We start from the raw sequence: 14,807 nt of genomic DNA, 5'->3' as shown, positions 1-14,807 counted from the left end.
TATTTGTTTTTTTCATTTTAGTTCAGGAAATAAATAATGGAAAAACAAGTCGTTTTTCATTTTTTTATTTTTGGTATAAATTTGAAAAAAACTATTGAACGAATGATATACGGACCCATCATATTCCACGATTATAGGCCTACTGCGGGCACAAACAGAAAAAAAGAAACACCAGAACAACCATTTTTGTTGTTTTTCGTCTTTTAAATCAGAAATAAAGACAATGTTGCTTGACAAAAGATTGGATAGCCTATATAAGGCTAATTCAAAAGAGGGGGTAATTATTGGACGAATAAGACACGTAAGTGTGGCAACAGCAGCTTAACAGTAGCAGATATTTTGGCCACGACGCGACACACATGAACAGAAACAAAACTATTCGGACAAAAGCGGAAAATAACGGAACATGGATTATGGACACACAACGGGAGGTCGAGGTGCAGAAGTCTATCCACCTGAAAACGACATGAAGAATAATATTTCAGAACAATTTTAGTGACATTCAAAATGCAATCTGACAATTAAATATAATTTGCTATTGATAAGGTTAGGCTACTCACTTAATGTGAAAAGTGGCATCTTTCATTCGCCACAATGCTTCGTCTGGTGTTACAGTTGTCACTGAAATCCGCAGGCAGTTCTCAAGGTTTTTGTGCGTCAGTCGATTCTTCTCATATGTCTTTATTGCATTCATTGATGAGAAGGCAGACTCGCATGTACATATAGGTGGAAGGGAACATTGTCAACACACATAAAACGCAAGGTTCTTGATTGTGCTGTACTCCTCTGAGCATGCCACCCAAAAGGCACTCAGGGACTCTAACGATATGTCGGACTCTAACAACCCCAGCTTGACAGTGAATGCTTGGAGCTTTTCAACCATGTCCACGATGGTTTTGTCTTTTCCCTGTAGCTGCATGTTAAGATTGTTTAAATGGCCAAATATGTCAGCTAAAAATGCAACATTGGACAAGAACTTCTCGTCCTCCAGAAAGACAAGGTGATCTGCTGCTGCCTTACTCTTGCTAGATATAAGGAATGCCTTCACCTCACCCAGTAGCACACAGAAGCGGTCCAACGCTTTGCCCTTGCTCAGCCAGCACACGTCATTGTGCAGCAGCAGGTCGTCGTGGGTGGCCTCCTCTAAATCTGCCACAAGCTGTCGGAAAAGCCGATGCTGGGTGCTTGATGTACCCCTGACAAAATTGATGGGGCGATCTCCTTCAACCTGCTCACCAAACCTCTGTGTTTACCCACCATTGCAGGGGCCCCATCTGTCACGAGTAGGATGACTTTCTCAAATGACAATGAATGCCGCTCAAACACTTTTGACAGTTCAATGAATATAATATCTCCAGTGGTGTTCCCCTCCAAAGGAATAAGAGACAGCAAATCTTCCCTAAACTGCTTCCCATCAAACTACCTGACAAAGACACACATCTGGGCAACATCTGTGTTGTCAGTGCTCTCGTCTACCGCTAAGGAGAAGTAATTAGCCTTATTGAGATCACTGATAACGACTCCCTGCACAGCATCAGACAACGCCTCTATCTGGCGAGTAGCGGACCTTGCAGAAAGGGGCACCTGTTTGACAGAGGCAATGATTCCATCCATGGACTTGTCAACAGCCAATTCATCTAACACTGCAACCATGACTTCTTTAAAAAGCTCTGCGTCGGAGATAGGCCTGTTGTTTCGTGCGAGCAACCAAGACGCTTTTAGAGACGCACTTGTCGCTTTTTGTTGCGAGGTGAAACCTCACAATAGGATCCTGCTACCCTGAGCATAGCCTTGTGCCAGCGCTTCAATTTTGCGCTTTCGTGCCTCTGTTTGAAATGGATAAGCTGCCATGCTTTGTCTCTTGGTGCCGTCTTATGTTATATGTTATGCAAACAGCGACAACTTCTTTGCAAATCAGACACACCGGCTTTGCATTTTTGAAATCCGGTAAAATGAACGCAAAACTCTCTTTCCATTCCTCTCTAAAGACTCTATTTTCGTCGTCAACTTTCCTCTTAAGACCTTTGGACAAAGACATTTTATCCCAGCTACCTCTTAGCTAAATTCACTCTGCACGCAAATTATTTGTAGGCCTACGTAACAACACATATTATTGTAACATTGTATCATGTGATGAGGTGGGTGACATGGAATTAAAGGCCCCGTGTTGAAAAGAAGCCGATCACTGCCAAAATATTGTAAGCTACAAATGTATTGGTAACACTTACAATAAGGTTCATTAGTTCTAACTAATATTGAACTGCACTTATACAGCATTTGTTTATCTTTGTTAATGTTAATTTCAACATTTACTAATACTTTATTAAAATCTTGTTAACATTAGTTAATGCACTGTGAACTAACATGAACAAACAATGAACAGCTTTATTTTTATTAACTAACATTAACAAAGATTAACACAAGCAGTAATAAATGCATTGCTCATTGTTAGTTCATGTTAGTTAATACATTAACTAATGTTTAATAAAGGAACCTTAGGCTTACTCCGTGTAGCTGGCCCGCCATCTACTGGCTAAAAAAAAATATTGGCCCGCGGCCAAAGTTACTTGCCGACCCCTGGTTTAGGGTATAGTGTAGGTGAACGTTATTTTAAAGCGTGATGGTTAATCTTTCAGCGCCACTCACCGGACATTTCAACTCAGAACTGCGATGATACGTACAAACTTCGACGCAATAAAAAGTTGCCATATTCACGTTCATCTGTTCTGGAAAAAAAGACTAAACACACTTTTAGCGCCACTCACTGGACATTTCACTTTGAAACTGTTGTGAAACGTGCACAATGCAACGTATTTTATCGTCTTGCAAAAATGTTGCCACAGGAACGTTTTTCACATGAGCCAGGGTTGCAACATTGACTTTTACAGCAAATTAAATTCAAAATAGCCTTTAAAGCATCTCTGAATCACTTTAAACAGCTCCGTCTGTGTCACAGCACACAAAACAGACACACACTTAAATCAACACTTTAGTGTCACTATAGCAACTCTAGCAGGATTTCAACACTCATTTGATCAGATCAGATCAGATCAGATCAGAGGAAGTTACACAACCAGAGGAGGAGATGATGATGTTTAAAGGAGGAGCTGTAATTATATATAATGAAGAGAAAGACTGACAGAAACACAAAATGGCTGATAAGTGTGATCTGTGTCTGCTGGGACTGATCATTCTCTCTTCACTTCTCACAGGTAAAGAAATATGTATTTTCTCTAAAGACATTTAGTGGAATTAGTCTGGAAAGAGTTCATTTGAACATGCTCAGTTTATTATTGCACACATTCACGTTGTGATCTCAGAGTTGTGTATTGATACACACTGATCATACTGTATTATTCCTGATACTGGACATAGTGTCACTCAAACATCTGATGATGAAGAATTATCTTCATATTAAGAGTGTGTCAGTGATTTGAACAGCTCTCTGATAAAGACTAATAGTTTATTCTGGAGAGTGTGTTGTTTGCTTCAAGTGAGGAAAAATAATATGATTGAAAACTTCTGCTTTTTATGCTGGTATGTTTTCATTTATTAATATATATCATAATGATCACTGAGATATACTGTGTTTAGGAGTGGATGATGCTCATGTGTTCATCAGTTCTGGTGAAAATGTCCATCTGTCCTGTAATAATGCTCTTTCTGACTGCAAATCTAAAACTACATGGACCTACTATAACAACCATTCAGCAGCAGTTGAACTGATTACTAAAGGGATAAAGAAGAAAGACACCGAGAGACTGAGTCTGGGGTCTGACTGCTCTCTGAACATCAAGAAAGTCACAGAAGAAGATTATGGATCTTACAGCTGCCAACAATGGATAGATGTGAATGGAAAAGACCAAAAACAAGGAACTGATGCAGGTGTTTATCTGCATGTTCTTCATGGTAAGTTTATGATTATGTGGTCAATTTAAAATTCTCCCTTTAAACTCAGATGATGATTGAAGAGTCTGTGATTTGTGTCTTGTGTTCAGTTTCAGTGTCTCCATCATCATCATCATCATCATCATCATCATCATCACAGACTGAGATCAGTCCAGGCCGCTCTGTGACTCTCTCCTGTCTGTTGTATTCAGAGACTGGATTCTCCTGTGATGATCGGGTTCGTTCTGAGGGAGTTGAGCTGTTGTGGGTGAATCAGGCTGGTGTTGATCTGAAGACAGACTCCAGATATCAGATATCATCATCATCAGATCAATATCGCTGTATCATCACTCTGACTACAACACTCCTGAATGAAGATGACAACAGAGAGTGGAGATGTCAGCTTACTCACAGAAATCAACTCAAGACCTCAGTCAGATACACTGTCAAGTATTCAGGTGAGAAAACAGTGTTAGAAGAGCCTCATAATGTCAGTAACACTAAGGTCTATCAGTATCACTGAACCAGAACAAACTGAGGGAACAAAAGCTTCTTTGACTCTCACAGAAGAGTAACTCAAAGCATTGCTTCAAACTAATGAACTGCAGGGAAGTAACAGTCCAAAACGTGATGCTGGAAATAATACAGGAATTGAAACTTGACAGCAAAAATATTAACTTTTTATGTAATATGATGATCAAAGTTAAAATATGATGGTCATATTGTACAGTATTAATCATCTGAACTAACATTCATCTTCACAGCTCAAGCTGATTCAACGACAGCAGTGAATCCAGTCCACATCACACACTCTCAGGATCCCTCAACTATACACACACACGTTTCTAAAGGTACATCATCACTGTCTTTCTCACATCAGTGCTTTTCAGTGCATAATGCTAGAGTTATCTTCAGTGTTCACTCATCAAAATATGACTGTCATATTCTACAGTATGATTGTCATATTGAGTTGTTGTTTTAGTTTCATTTCATGGACTTTTATGGTGTGTCCCAATTAGCTTACTTATGCATATTCTAGGACATGTTTAGTATAAACAGTGAGAGTAGTGTGTTCATATAACACTCCGGTTCTTTCACTCGATTCTCCCAGAAAGCGTCACATGAAGACGATATGTTGAGCTCATCCATGCAGCGCATTCACTGTAGATCCATGAAAAACACCAAACAGACATAAAATACTGCTCATCCATTATCAAACAACATGTAATGTAAATGTAAATGTAAATGTAAAATGTAAAAGTAAACAAAACAGAATATACATAAAAAGAGAGAAACACAAAATAAGCCGTACACTCGTAATGCTCGGCAACAAGTTTAACATATAAAACTTAAGTTATTCATCAAGTATGGGTGTCTTATGACCCCAATATGAAATAAACTGATTTAAATACCTTTTGAGTGTGTAGCAGAAGAGTATACAAGCTTTGGGACATACTATCACGTCATATCCCAGATAGCAACATTGTGACGTCATAATGGATGTTTTGGGCGGACCGCTCCTGTTTGCCAGATCTGCTCCTGTTTGCAAAATAGTAATAAGTGAAGCTGGTAATGCTGTTTGTGGAGTTGTTTAATCCTCCTCTGCTGAGATCTTCACAGATTTAATGTCTTCTTTTCTCTTCAGTTGATTTCATCTAAGGCTGTGTCTGAAGTCAGTTGTAGTTCTTGTGTTTCTGCTCGTCTATTTTTCTGTTCTCTTCTTTCCTTCAGTGCATCTGCTTGTTAACAGGCTTATTAAGGCTGAGATGACTCCATATTTAATATTCACAGGTTTTGTGGCTCAGATAAGGTCCAGTTCTGGTTTATTTCTTTGCTCTTGGCTGACATGTGGCATTGCCATGGCCTGCTTGTGGCCCAGATCTGGCAAACAGGAGCGGTCCGCCCAAGGGCCGTCATTCCTCGCTGCATGGCCAGATCATCTTTCCACATGTGCCAGACGTGGGCCGGATCTGGGACGTCACAATGTTGCTATGTGGGTTATAGCTAGCCTAATGGCTAAGATGCTAACAGACTTTTTCAAAGACACTAAACCATTTCTGTAAATGAAATAATCAACAGAAGCGTATCAATTACATGTAAGAAAGTGTCAGGAACAGTTGTGTGTATTATTTGTGTAACTTTAGGGAATAAACTTGCCTGAAAGCCGTGAAAACAACAGTGAGACAGAGTTTTTGCAGCTTGTCAGCTGAGTTTCCGCCCCGTTTCCATGGTAACTCCCTCCGCTCCTGTTTAAATGCTACTCGCATGTTCAGCGCACGCGCCCATTAAAACACGTCAGAGTTATGTCGAATTTACATGAATATACATCTAGAATTAAAACATTAAAAATACTGATGAAGTGAATTATAAGAAAAAAAAAAAGATAAAATGTCCTGAAACTTATTTTTTTAAGTGGATAGTAGGCTTAAAGGGTAACTAAACCCCTGGTCAGAGCCTGACTCCACCCACTGGCAATATTTGAAAAATGCTGGAAAAGTGGAGGTGAGGCCAGCGGAGAGGGGGTGTGCATCTGAGACGCATCTCTCTGTAGGCAAGGGCGTGGTTAGCTGGTTCCCTCTGACGTCACCAACCACCATAACTTCCAGTAGGAAAATTCATCTGCAGCAGCCACTGTTCAACCTGAAGAGGGCAGCACTCAGACGTTTTTACACCATATTTTGTAAAATTAAAACACTTTAAACACAAATGTCAAAAAAATTACTTGAATCAATGAACAGCACTAATAAAGCCCCATTCTTACAGATCATTAACTTTAAAAAAGTTAGTTTAGGGTTTAGTTACCCTTTAATATAAATGAATGAGAATATGAAAGCACTATAGGCCATAATACAATAGACTAAACATGGTGTAGAAATTAAATGTGGCCAAGTAGTGTATAAATATACATTGTTTTTATTTTGTATTAAAAATGTTTGTGGCCCCTTTAAGAAATCTCTGTCTTCTCGCGATACTATTCGCTAGTTGCACGTGGCCGCCATTTTGGATTTCGAATCAGCAAGGGTATGCTAAGACACTTCCGGTTTCGCATTACGCCCGGTGCAGGGAGCTGGAGAAAGACGAAATTTATCTTTTATAGTTGTTTATTTATCTTTTATAGCCCTACCCGGCCCCAGCCCGACAACGGCTGCAATTTTTCAGACCGAACCCGACCCGACCCAAGACCAACATCAGCGGCGCCGTTTCTATTATGAACAGCCCCTTATAGCAACGTGACATTAGCCTAATCCAAAATATTTCCATATGTGGCTCTTTTCTCCTTTCTTGTCAACAAGTGGATTCAGAGCCACCGCATCAGTAGCGCCGCCGGTCGCCATGTCTCAGTGTTTTTATGAAGAGGACACAACTGTGTACCTTTTGGACTGCACATCAAGAACCGGATTAATCCGGTACTTCGGTACCACCGGTACTTAAGAAAAGCTGGTATCGTAATGGCTTCATTTTTTAGTACCGACTTGGTACCGAAGTACCGGGTCTTTTGACAACACTACATACACTCATTGGGAACTGAGCCCCGCTAAAATGAAAATCCTAGACTCGCCCGTGTGAAGCTCAAGTATTATGTGATGATGATGATGATGATGTTGTGTATATGTGGCATTATGTGTTGAACTGAACTAACAGACGTGATCCACAGATCCAGGAGAAACTGAAGTCAGTGTGACTGCTGTATCATTATACAGAGGTACGACACGTTCATTTATACTGACAGCTTTATAACATTAAACTATCAGTCAGTCTGTAAAAGCTTCATCAATAACTGTTGATAGTTGAATACCCTTGACTTCAGTCATGTACAGTTTCTCTTCTTCCTCTCATGTTTCCTGCAGTGATTGTGATTATTGTTGAGATCGCAGTGTTTGCTGCTCCTACTGTGATTCTTCTTCAGATCATCTGTGCAAGAAGAGCTGGTGAGTTTTGAGCCGCACACAATCTGATGATTCACACTCATCTGATCTGGAACAATCTCAGGAAAACCCAGAGGAAATAGAGATGCCGACAATATTAGAATAAAATACTGGTGAGTTTAGAGCGAATCTGCAGCAATATTTACAATAGCAAAAACTTACAGAGGATTGTTCATCGTTTTATTTTCTTCTCCGAAAACAGAGAAAAAACTCTGAAGAAATAGTGACACCAAGTTTAGATTAAATGTTCTGGTGCTTCATATATAAACTGCTTTAAATATAATATTAAATACAGTAATGGACAGACTCAGACTGTATAATCTCTCTCTGTTCTGTGTGATGGAGCTGATTTGGTGATTCTTGTATCTTGTCTGTTAATTCCTGGTTTTAGCATCTTTTTTTTTTTCTTTTTTTTTTTGGAATGATTAATGCTAATTTTCTTAATAAAACCTCTGAAATTGTGTTTAATATGTCTCCTTTCCTGAGATGTTTGTTACAAATTTGGTGATTCCCCCTCATGAGCTCGTAATGTATTGTAATATAGAATAGTAAGTGTGAGTATTAATGGGTCGAGTGTTGATGTAAAAGAAGCGTTTCAGTCGTTTCTTGAAAGTGTCTTAAGTCTCTGCAGTTCTGAGAAAATTGGTTTGTTACTGAAATGCTACTCCTGAAATACATATATCTTCAACAGTCGGACACTAGAAGACTGAAACCAGTGTCATCTTGACCTGCTAGATACACTTTTCACAGCAAGTGAAAGTCTTTGTAAAGGTGTAGTGTTCTCTGCAATTGGGTCGGGTCATGTTCACATGTTAAACAAACCGTCACAGAGTTTGTTTGGATCCAGACCGAGACTACCTCTTCAGCCGGGTCTCAGTACGGTTGTTCGGTCCGCACCCGAGTGCGATTGCTGTATTCACACCTGCCCAAAAGATCTGCACCGAGGGGCAAAACGAACTTGTGTTCAATTCAATCGAACCAAACAAGACAGGTGTGAATACACCCTTAATGATATTAAGAAGAGGATCTATGACCTCTGGAAGCATCTCTTTCAATAGGTCAACAGGTCTGCCCAGTGCCTGACTTACAGTGCCTGACATCGTACTTGTGAGTTCACACACCTCTATAACATTAATTTTAATTTGATGGCTGGTGTCTCTATTTTCACGTTCCGTGTAATAGAATTGCCAATAACTAGGGCACTTTCAGCATGATTCTCAGTGGGTGTTTCACTGAGAGGGGAGAATCTGTTTAATGTTGTGATCGGAACGGAAGAGCGGTGTTTTGTCCCGCGACTACAGTGCCTCACGGTCACCCAGTTGCCCTGCAGCACGGGCTCTACTTCAGCCGGAACCGAACAGTGTACAGAGTTCACTAAGCTAATCGCATCCAAAGCAGTATCTAAAGCTCTTGCACTCTTACTATCCTCGATTAAAGCTTGGATGTGTGTCTCTAGTTCTGAAATCTTCTTCGTCAGCCTGGCTATCTCCCTGCATTTATCACATGTGAAGCTTTCTTCACTGACAGAGAAGTCTATACTGTACATGTAGGAGACAGAGCAAGTGACAATAACAGGAGAAGACATGACTCACCGTCTTTGTTTCACCACAGTCGCTTTAAAAAAAATCTTTTTTCAAGGCGCTCAAATGAAGAAAAAAACAAGGATCATGGAGCTGAACGGAGTTGGCTAGCTGGATGCGATATAAGTCATGCCTTTTGTTTTCTCTGTTTGCTATTTCAAAGCCCTGTCAGGGAAGCGTTGTGGACAACGACACAGAGGGTAAATGAGATGATGCAGTTTAACTTGATCCGATCATCGAGATCCAAACAATGGCTTGTGTAGATGATATAGTTATACAATGGACATGTCTCTTTTCAAATACAATATCCTGTCCTGTTGTATTTTTATACCGCTGTAACCAGTGGTTAAAGTGGGATTTGGCTCAAATTTTGTGTAGGTGCAACAGGGAAAAAATAACTTACCGTGGGACAACATATTGAGTGGTACATATCGTGGTATAGCAATACTTTTTGGGACAAGAGTGTCACTGCACACTGTAAGAGTGTTGTGTAGAAGTATCTCAAGACTTATTTACTTGATATTTTAATGGTATTATTTTGGTCCATCTACATCTACACTGATATGATGACGATACTATGTTAAAATAGCTGACCACCACAATATGTAACACAACCTTGTTTTCACAATGTAAATTTAAACCAAAAAAATAGTCCAAAACTGACTGAAATGTGAGGTAGTTAGGGGGGTTCGGGGGTAGTACATGCTCCCCCGAGAAAATTTGGATTTCTCTGACATAATTATGTGCAATTTATGGCTTTTGAAGGCCAATTTTATTTTTATTTTTTTATTTATTTTTTTACTTGTCATTAGATTATTTGTCAATACCTGCTTGGTCCTCATCTTTATCTTTCTTTTTCTCTGTCTCCTTATTCTGCCCTAATTCTTCCCCTTCTAAAGCTGAACTTTGACTGATAGTCTTTTCATTTTCGTCTGTGTCAGTGAAGAAAGTAAACAGGCTCAACTGATATTTATGTTTTATGAATCATTTTCTTAGACAAGTTAATTTACTCAAGGTTACCAGGAAAGCTATAGCCTAAGTCAGTATTGCCAATAGGAACTTTCTACAAGCTTTGGAATTTGAAAAAGTCTGTTTTTAAATGTTAAAAGTAATTTTAAATAAGACAAATTATAGTCTACGTTTAACGCAGTTGGTGTAATTGGCAGACGTTCCCTTAGGCATCATGCGCTGTGGAAACGCGTCAAAGCATTCTCAGGTATAAATATAATAATCCCTGCTGCAAGAGTGAACTGGGAGAAAAGTGATGCACTGATTAGAGGTAAATGGAAGAATGGCTTACCAATTTTACCTGGTGGGTTGAATTGGAAGAAAGGGGGTCTTAAGTATTTGGGAGTGCATCTTGGAGAAGTATCTGTGCAACAGAAAAACTGGGATGGGATTATAGAAAAAATGGAAGGCAGACTAAAGAAATGGAGATGGATTCATTCCCAGCTGTCTTTTAGAGGGAGAGTGCTAATATTGAACAATTTAATAGCCTCAACTATGTGGCATAAGCTCTCTTGTGTTGAACCTCCCACCGGACTATTAGCAAGATTGCAAAGGATATTGGTGGACTTCTTCTGGGACAGGTTGCACTGGGTCCCTCAAAGTGTGATTTTTGCCATTGGAGGAGGGAAGACAAGGGTTGGTGTCTCTATCAAGCAGGTACGCAACATTACGATTACAGTTCATCCAGAAGTTTCTAACAGGCTCAGTGGATGTGGTATGGAGAGAAGTTGCAAAAAACATTCTTCATAGAGTGGATGGACTTGGATTAGATACTGCTTTGTTCCTCACGGATACCAAAAAGCTACATTTGAGTGGACTATCTTCTTTTTATCTTGGTTTGTTCAAAGTTTGGGGATCTTTCATCATTAAAAGACCAGAGAATGTAAACTCCCTGTTCTGGTTGTTGGAGGAGCCTCTAGTTAAGGGGGCCAGTTTGGACATAACAGATCAAGTGCCAAATCTTTCTCAGAGGCTGTGTGACACCCAGACGGTAAAGATGGGTCATATAATTAAAGTGGCCGGATCTGAATTAAAAGACGTTACGGCTGTGGCATCGTTATTAGGACAACAATCTATGCGACAAACCTCAACAATCATGGAGTTATGGAGAAAGAAACTGACAGCAGAGGAGTTGTTAATTCTTGAAAGATACAAGGAAGGATTTTTGCTTCCTGATATGAGAGACCCTTTTCCCAAACACTGGATTACACCAGATTTAAAGGAGATGTCTGGTATTTTGTTAAATTTGAATGGACTTCAGGACTTACTATTAGATGAATTAAGTGGAAAAGTGATGTATAAATGTTTTGTTAAAATATTGTACAAGTCAACACTGTGTGAGAAAATGGATAATGTCTGGAGAGAGAAATTTGATGTGGGAAATGAAGTTAAACCACATTGGAGGGCCTTATATAAACCACCATTGATGAAAAAATCAGGAGATCTACAATGGAGAATCCTGAAGGGGGCTGTTGCTGTGAATGCTTTTGTCTCGATCATTAACCCAAATGTCAATGAAGGTTATGGTTTTTGTGGGCTCAGAGAAACAATTTATCATTGTTTTCTGGAATGTAACAGGCTGAAACCACTTTTTGATTTACTAGGGAAATTGTTTTTGGGTTTTAAGGAAAGTTTCACACCAAAGGTTTTCATCTATGGGGCAGGATACAACCGCAAGCAGAGATTCAAATGGCAGTTGATAAACTTTATAGTTGGCCAAGCAAAAATGGCAATATATATTTCAAGGAAAAACATGATTCAAAATATGCATTGTCAGGATAGAGTACTGTTGTTTAAGGCATTTATTAGATCTAGGATCTCAGTTGAGTTTAAGTATTATAAGGAGATGCAAGATTTGGGAACCTTTATATTACAGTGGTGTTTCAATGAGGTTTGTTGTGCTGTGTTTGAGGGGGATTTAACTTTGAGCTTTTTGCTGTGTTGATTGTTTTTGTGATGATGCAATGATGGGTCTTTGTCACTGACTTAATAAAAGTGTGGGCTAAAAATAAAACTCTCTCTCTCTCTCTCTCTCACCACTTGCTGTTGTCTCTCTCTCTCACCACTTGCTGTTGTCTCTCTCTCTCATCACTTGCTGTTGTCTCTCTCTCACCACTTGCTGTTGTCTCTCTCTCTCATCACTTGCTGTTGTCTCTCTCTCTCATCACTTGCTGTTGTCTCTCTCTCATCACTTGCTGTTGTCTCTCTGTCTCATCACTTGCTGTTGTCTCTCTCTCTCTCTCTCTCTCTCTCTCATCACTTGCTGTTGTCTCTCTCTCATCACTTGCTGTTGTCTCTCTGTCTCATCACTTGCTGTTGTCTCTCTCTCTCTCTTGCTGTTGTCTCTCTCACCACTTGCTGTTGTCTCTCTCTCTCTCTCTCTCTCTCTCTCTCTCTCTCTCTCTCTCTCTCTCTCATCACTTGCTTTTTTCTTTCTCTTATGAGGTGTTTTTCTTTTCTTTCACATCTCCGAGTTCGGTTCTAGGTTTTAGGGTAGTTTTAAGGTTATATCGCGTGGTGTGTGTGTGTGTGTGTGTGAGGCAGTATGACGTCTACCCCAGCGGGGGGAGCGTCTCCTCTCACCCTCCGGAATGGTTTCAGGTGTGTGTCGGAGGCGAATACCTCTACTGAGGATATTCTCCTTGCTGTAGGAGCTAAGGTTGGTAATGAAAATATTAGTTCTGCCTCTAGAATGAATAAGGCAGTCGTCGTCTTTTTGAAAATGGGACTGGGATGTAATATCTTAAACTTTGCATTAGTTCCCAGATCAGATTATTCTACTCGTTTCATTGCGCAAAGTTCCTTCATCCTTCATCTATCATCCTCATCCCCACATTGCAGCTGCAAAACATAATATTTAACTTACATGATGCTGTCCTTTCTAATATTATATTGAGTCAATGTCATGGAGATAAATTTGCACTAACATACAAAGTGCTCTTTGCAATTCATTAAATACGATACAAATGAAATCTAAGGTATTCAGAGTATTGTATTTTTATTTAATGCTATTTACAGATATAAAAAAAAGATAGGCTATAGATCGATAAACGATATTCTATTAAAGGTCAATATTTGTGTACATTAATATACATATAATAAACATGTGTTTTTTTATGTGTAGGCTATACTGATGTAAACAAATAAAGGGTTATCCAATTGTTTTTGTTTAGGTCTTGCACCTTTAGCGTCTCCTGTCATCATTATGATATATCTTGCATCATTTGGTTTTGTTTACATCATAAGAACTACTCTACACTAAGCAGATAATTTACAATAAAGTGATTTTGACACAGATAAGTTTCTTTTTAAGAGTCTTAACATTAATGAATATGCTTTGAACACTTGCGTTTAATAATGCAAACTCTTGTTTTTACTCCTCTCTGTTTAATTTAAAATGAGAAAAAACAATAAGTGAAGGTTACAGTGTCCCTCTCTAGAACCGTCTAAGTTTATGTATATACTCATTACTGATCTGTCTAAAAAGTTTTATTTCAGGATAAAGAAGTAACCCATAATTAAATTAATGAAGAGATTGACTTACCTGTTACCTGTGAGAAATGGACAAGCACTGCCTGGCACCAGGGCCCGGAGTGGGGCCACTTTTCATCCCGGGAGTTTCAGGCCCAAGACCGGCCCACTTTTTCCATGGTGGAATTCCAAATTAGCACTTTTTCCAAACTGGATAAATGAAGCAACAGTTCAGCTCTTACTATTGTGTAGTTTTTATTAATACCATGGTTCAACAAATGATGTAAAGGTTAAATAATAATTCACTTAAGCTGAGAAGTTAACAAAAAATATTCCACTATTCCACAAGGATAGGTTGATAAATTAACAAAAGCAGAAAGAAAGAAAGAAAGCATTTGAAATGTATCCCAGTCTTCCACAAAGAGGCATATTGAACTAATGTTTACAGATTTAGCCTATTTGTATTCAAAAATATTCAAAAATAATGTTTTTTTAATAAAAAAACGTGATACCTACTCTCAGATAAATGAGGCCTATGATTAATCAGATGCAAATACAAATATAAAACTAGTCCTAATTGAAAGAAAACAAGTTGACAAAAAGATTGAATCCAATATTGGGTGATAATATAGTATAATGAGAGATTTATAAGCTATTTTTTGTAGGCTGGTCATTTTTTACCGGGAACACCACAAGTGTGACTATGTGCCATTTTGTACAAAATAAAAGTTTTTCAAAACAAATTTCCTGGTAAAAATTAAAGTAGACTAGTGTGATCAACAGTGCAAATTTTTTCATAGCTTGAGTTTTGTTATCATCAATATTAAATTGCATAATATTAGCAAAGTTTATGAATCGCCATGTATTGGGGTGATACAAAAAGGCTAATATTTTAATTAAATTTTATATTTTGCTTGTGAATAGGTTGACAACG

The 14,807-nt window shown here is 38.8% G+C and overlaps 1 protein-coding gene across 1 annotated transcript; it reads left to right on the top strand.

Moving 5' to 3' along the window:
- Positions 1–2,670: 2,670 nt before the first annotated feature.
- LOC309492008 (uncharacterized protein) lies at positions 2,671–8,282 on the top strand (the record flags this gene model as incomplete). Its single annotated transcript, XM_082160925.1, has 6 exons — positions 2,671–2,677; positions 3,595–3,909; positions 3,999–4,346; positions 4,653–4,739; positions 7,544–7,591; positions 7,737–8,282. The coding sequence occupies 6 exons, from the start codon at positions 2,671–2,673 to the stop codon at positions 7,826–7,828; spliced, it is 897 nt and encodes a 298-aa protein (XP_082017051.1). The 3' UTR covers positions 7,829–8,282.
- Between the last annotated feature and the right edge of the window lie 6,525 nt (positions 8,283–14,807).

The sequence above is a fragment of the Leuciscus leuciscus genome, assembly GCF_965113295.1.
Source record: "Leuciscus leuciscus genome assembly, chromosome: 1".
Lineage (NCBI taxonomy): Eukaryota > Metazoa > Chordata > Actinopteri > Cypriniformes > Leuciscidae > Leuciscus > Leuciscus leuciscus.
Note: the sequence above shows the minus strand (reverse complement) of the source record. Positions and strands in the feature narration are given on the sequence as shown.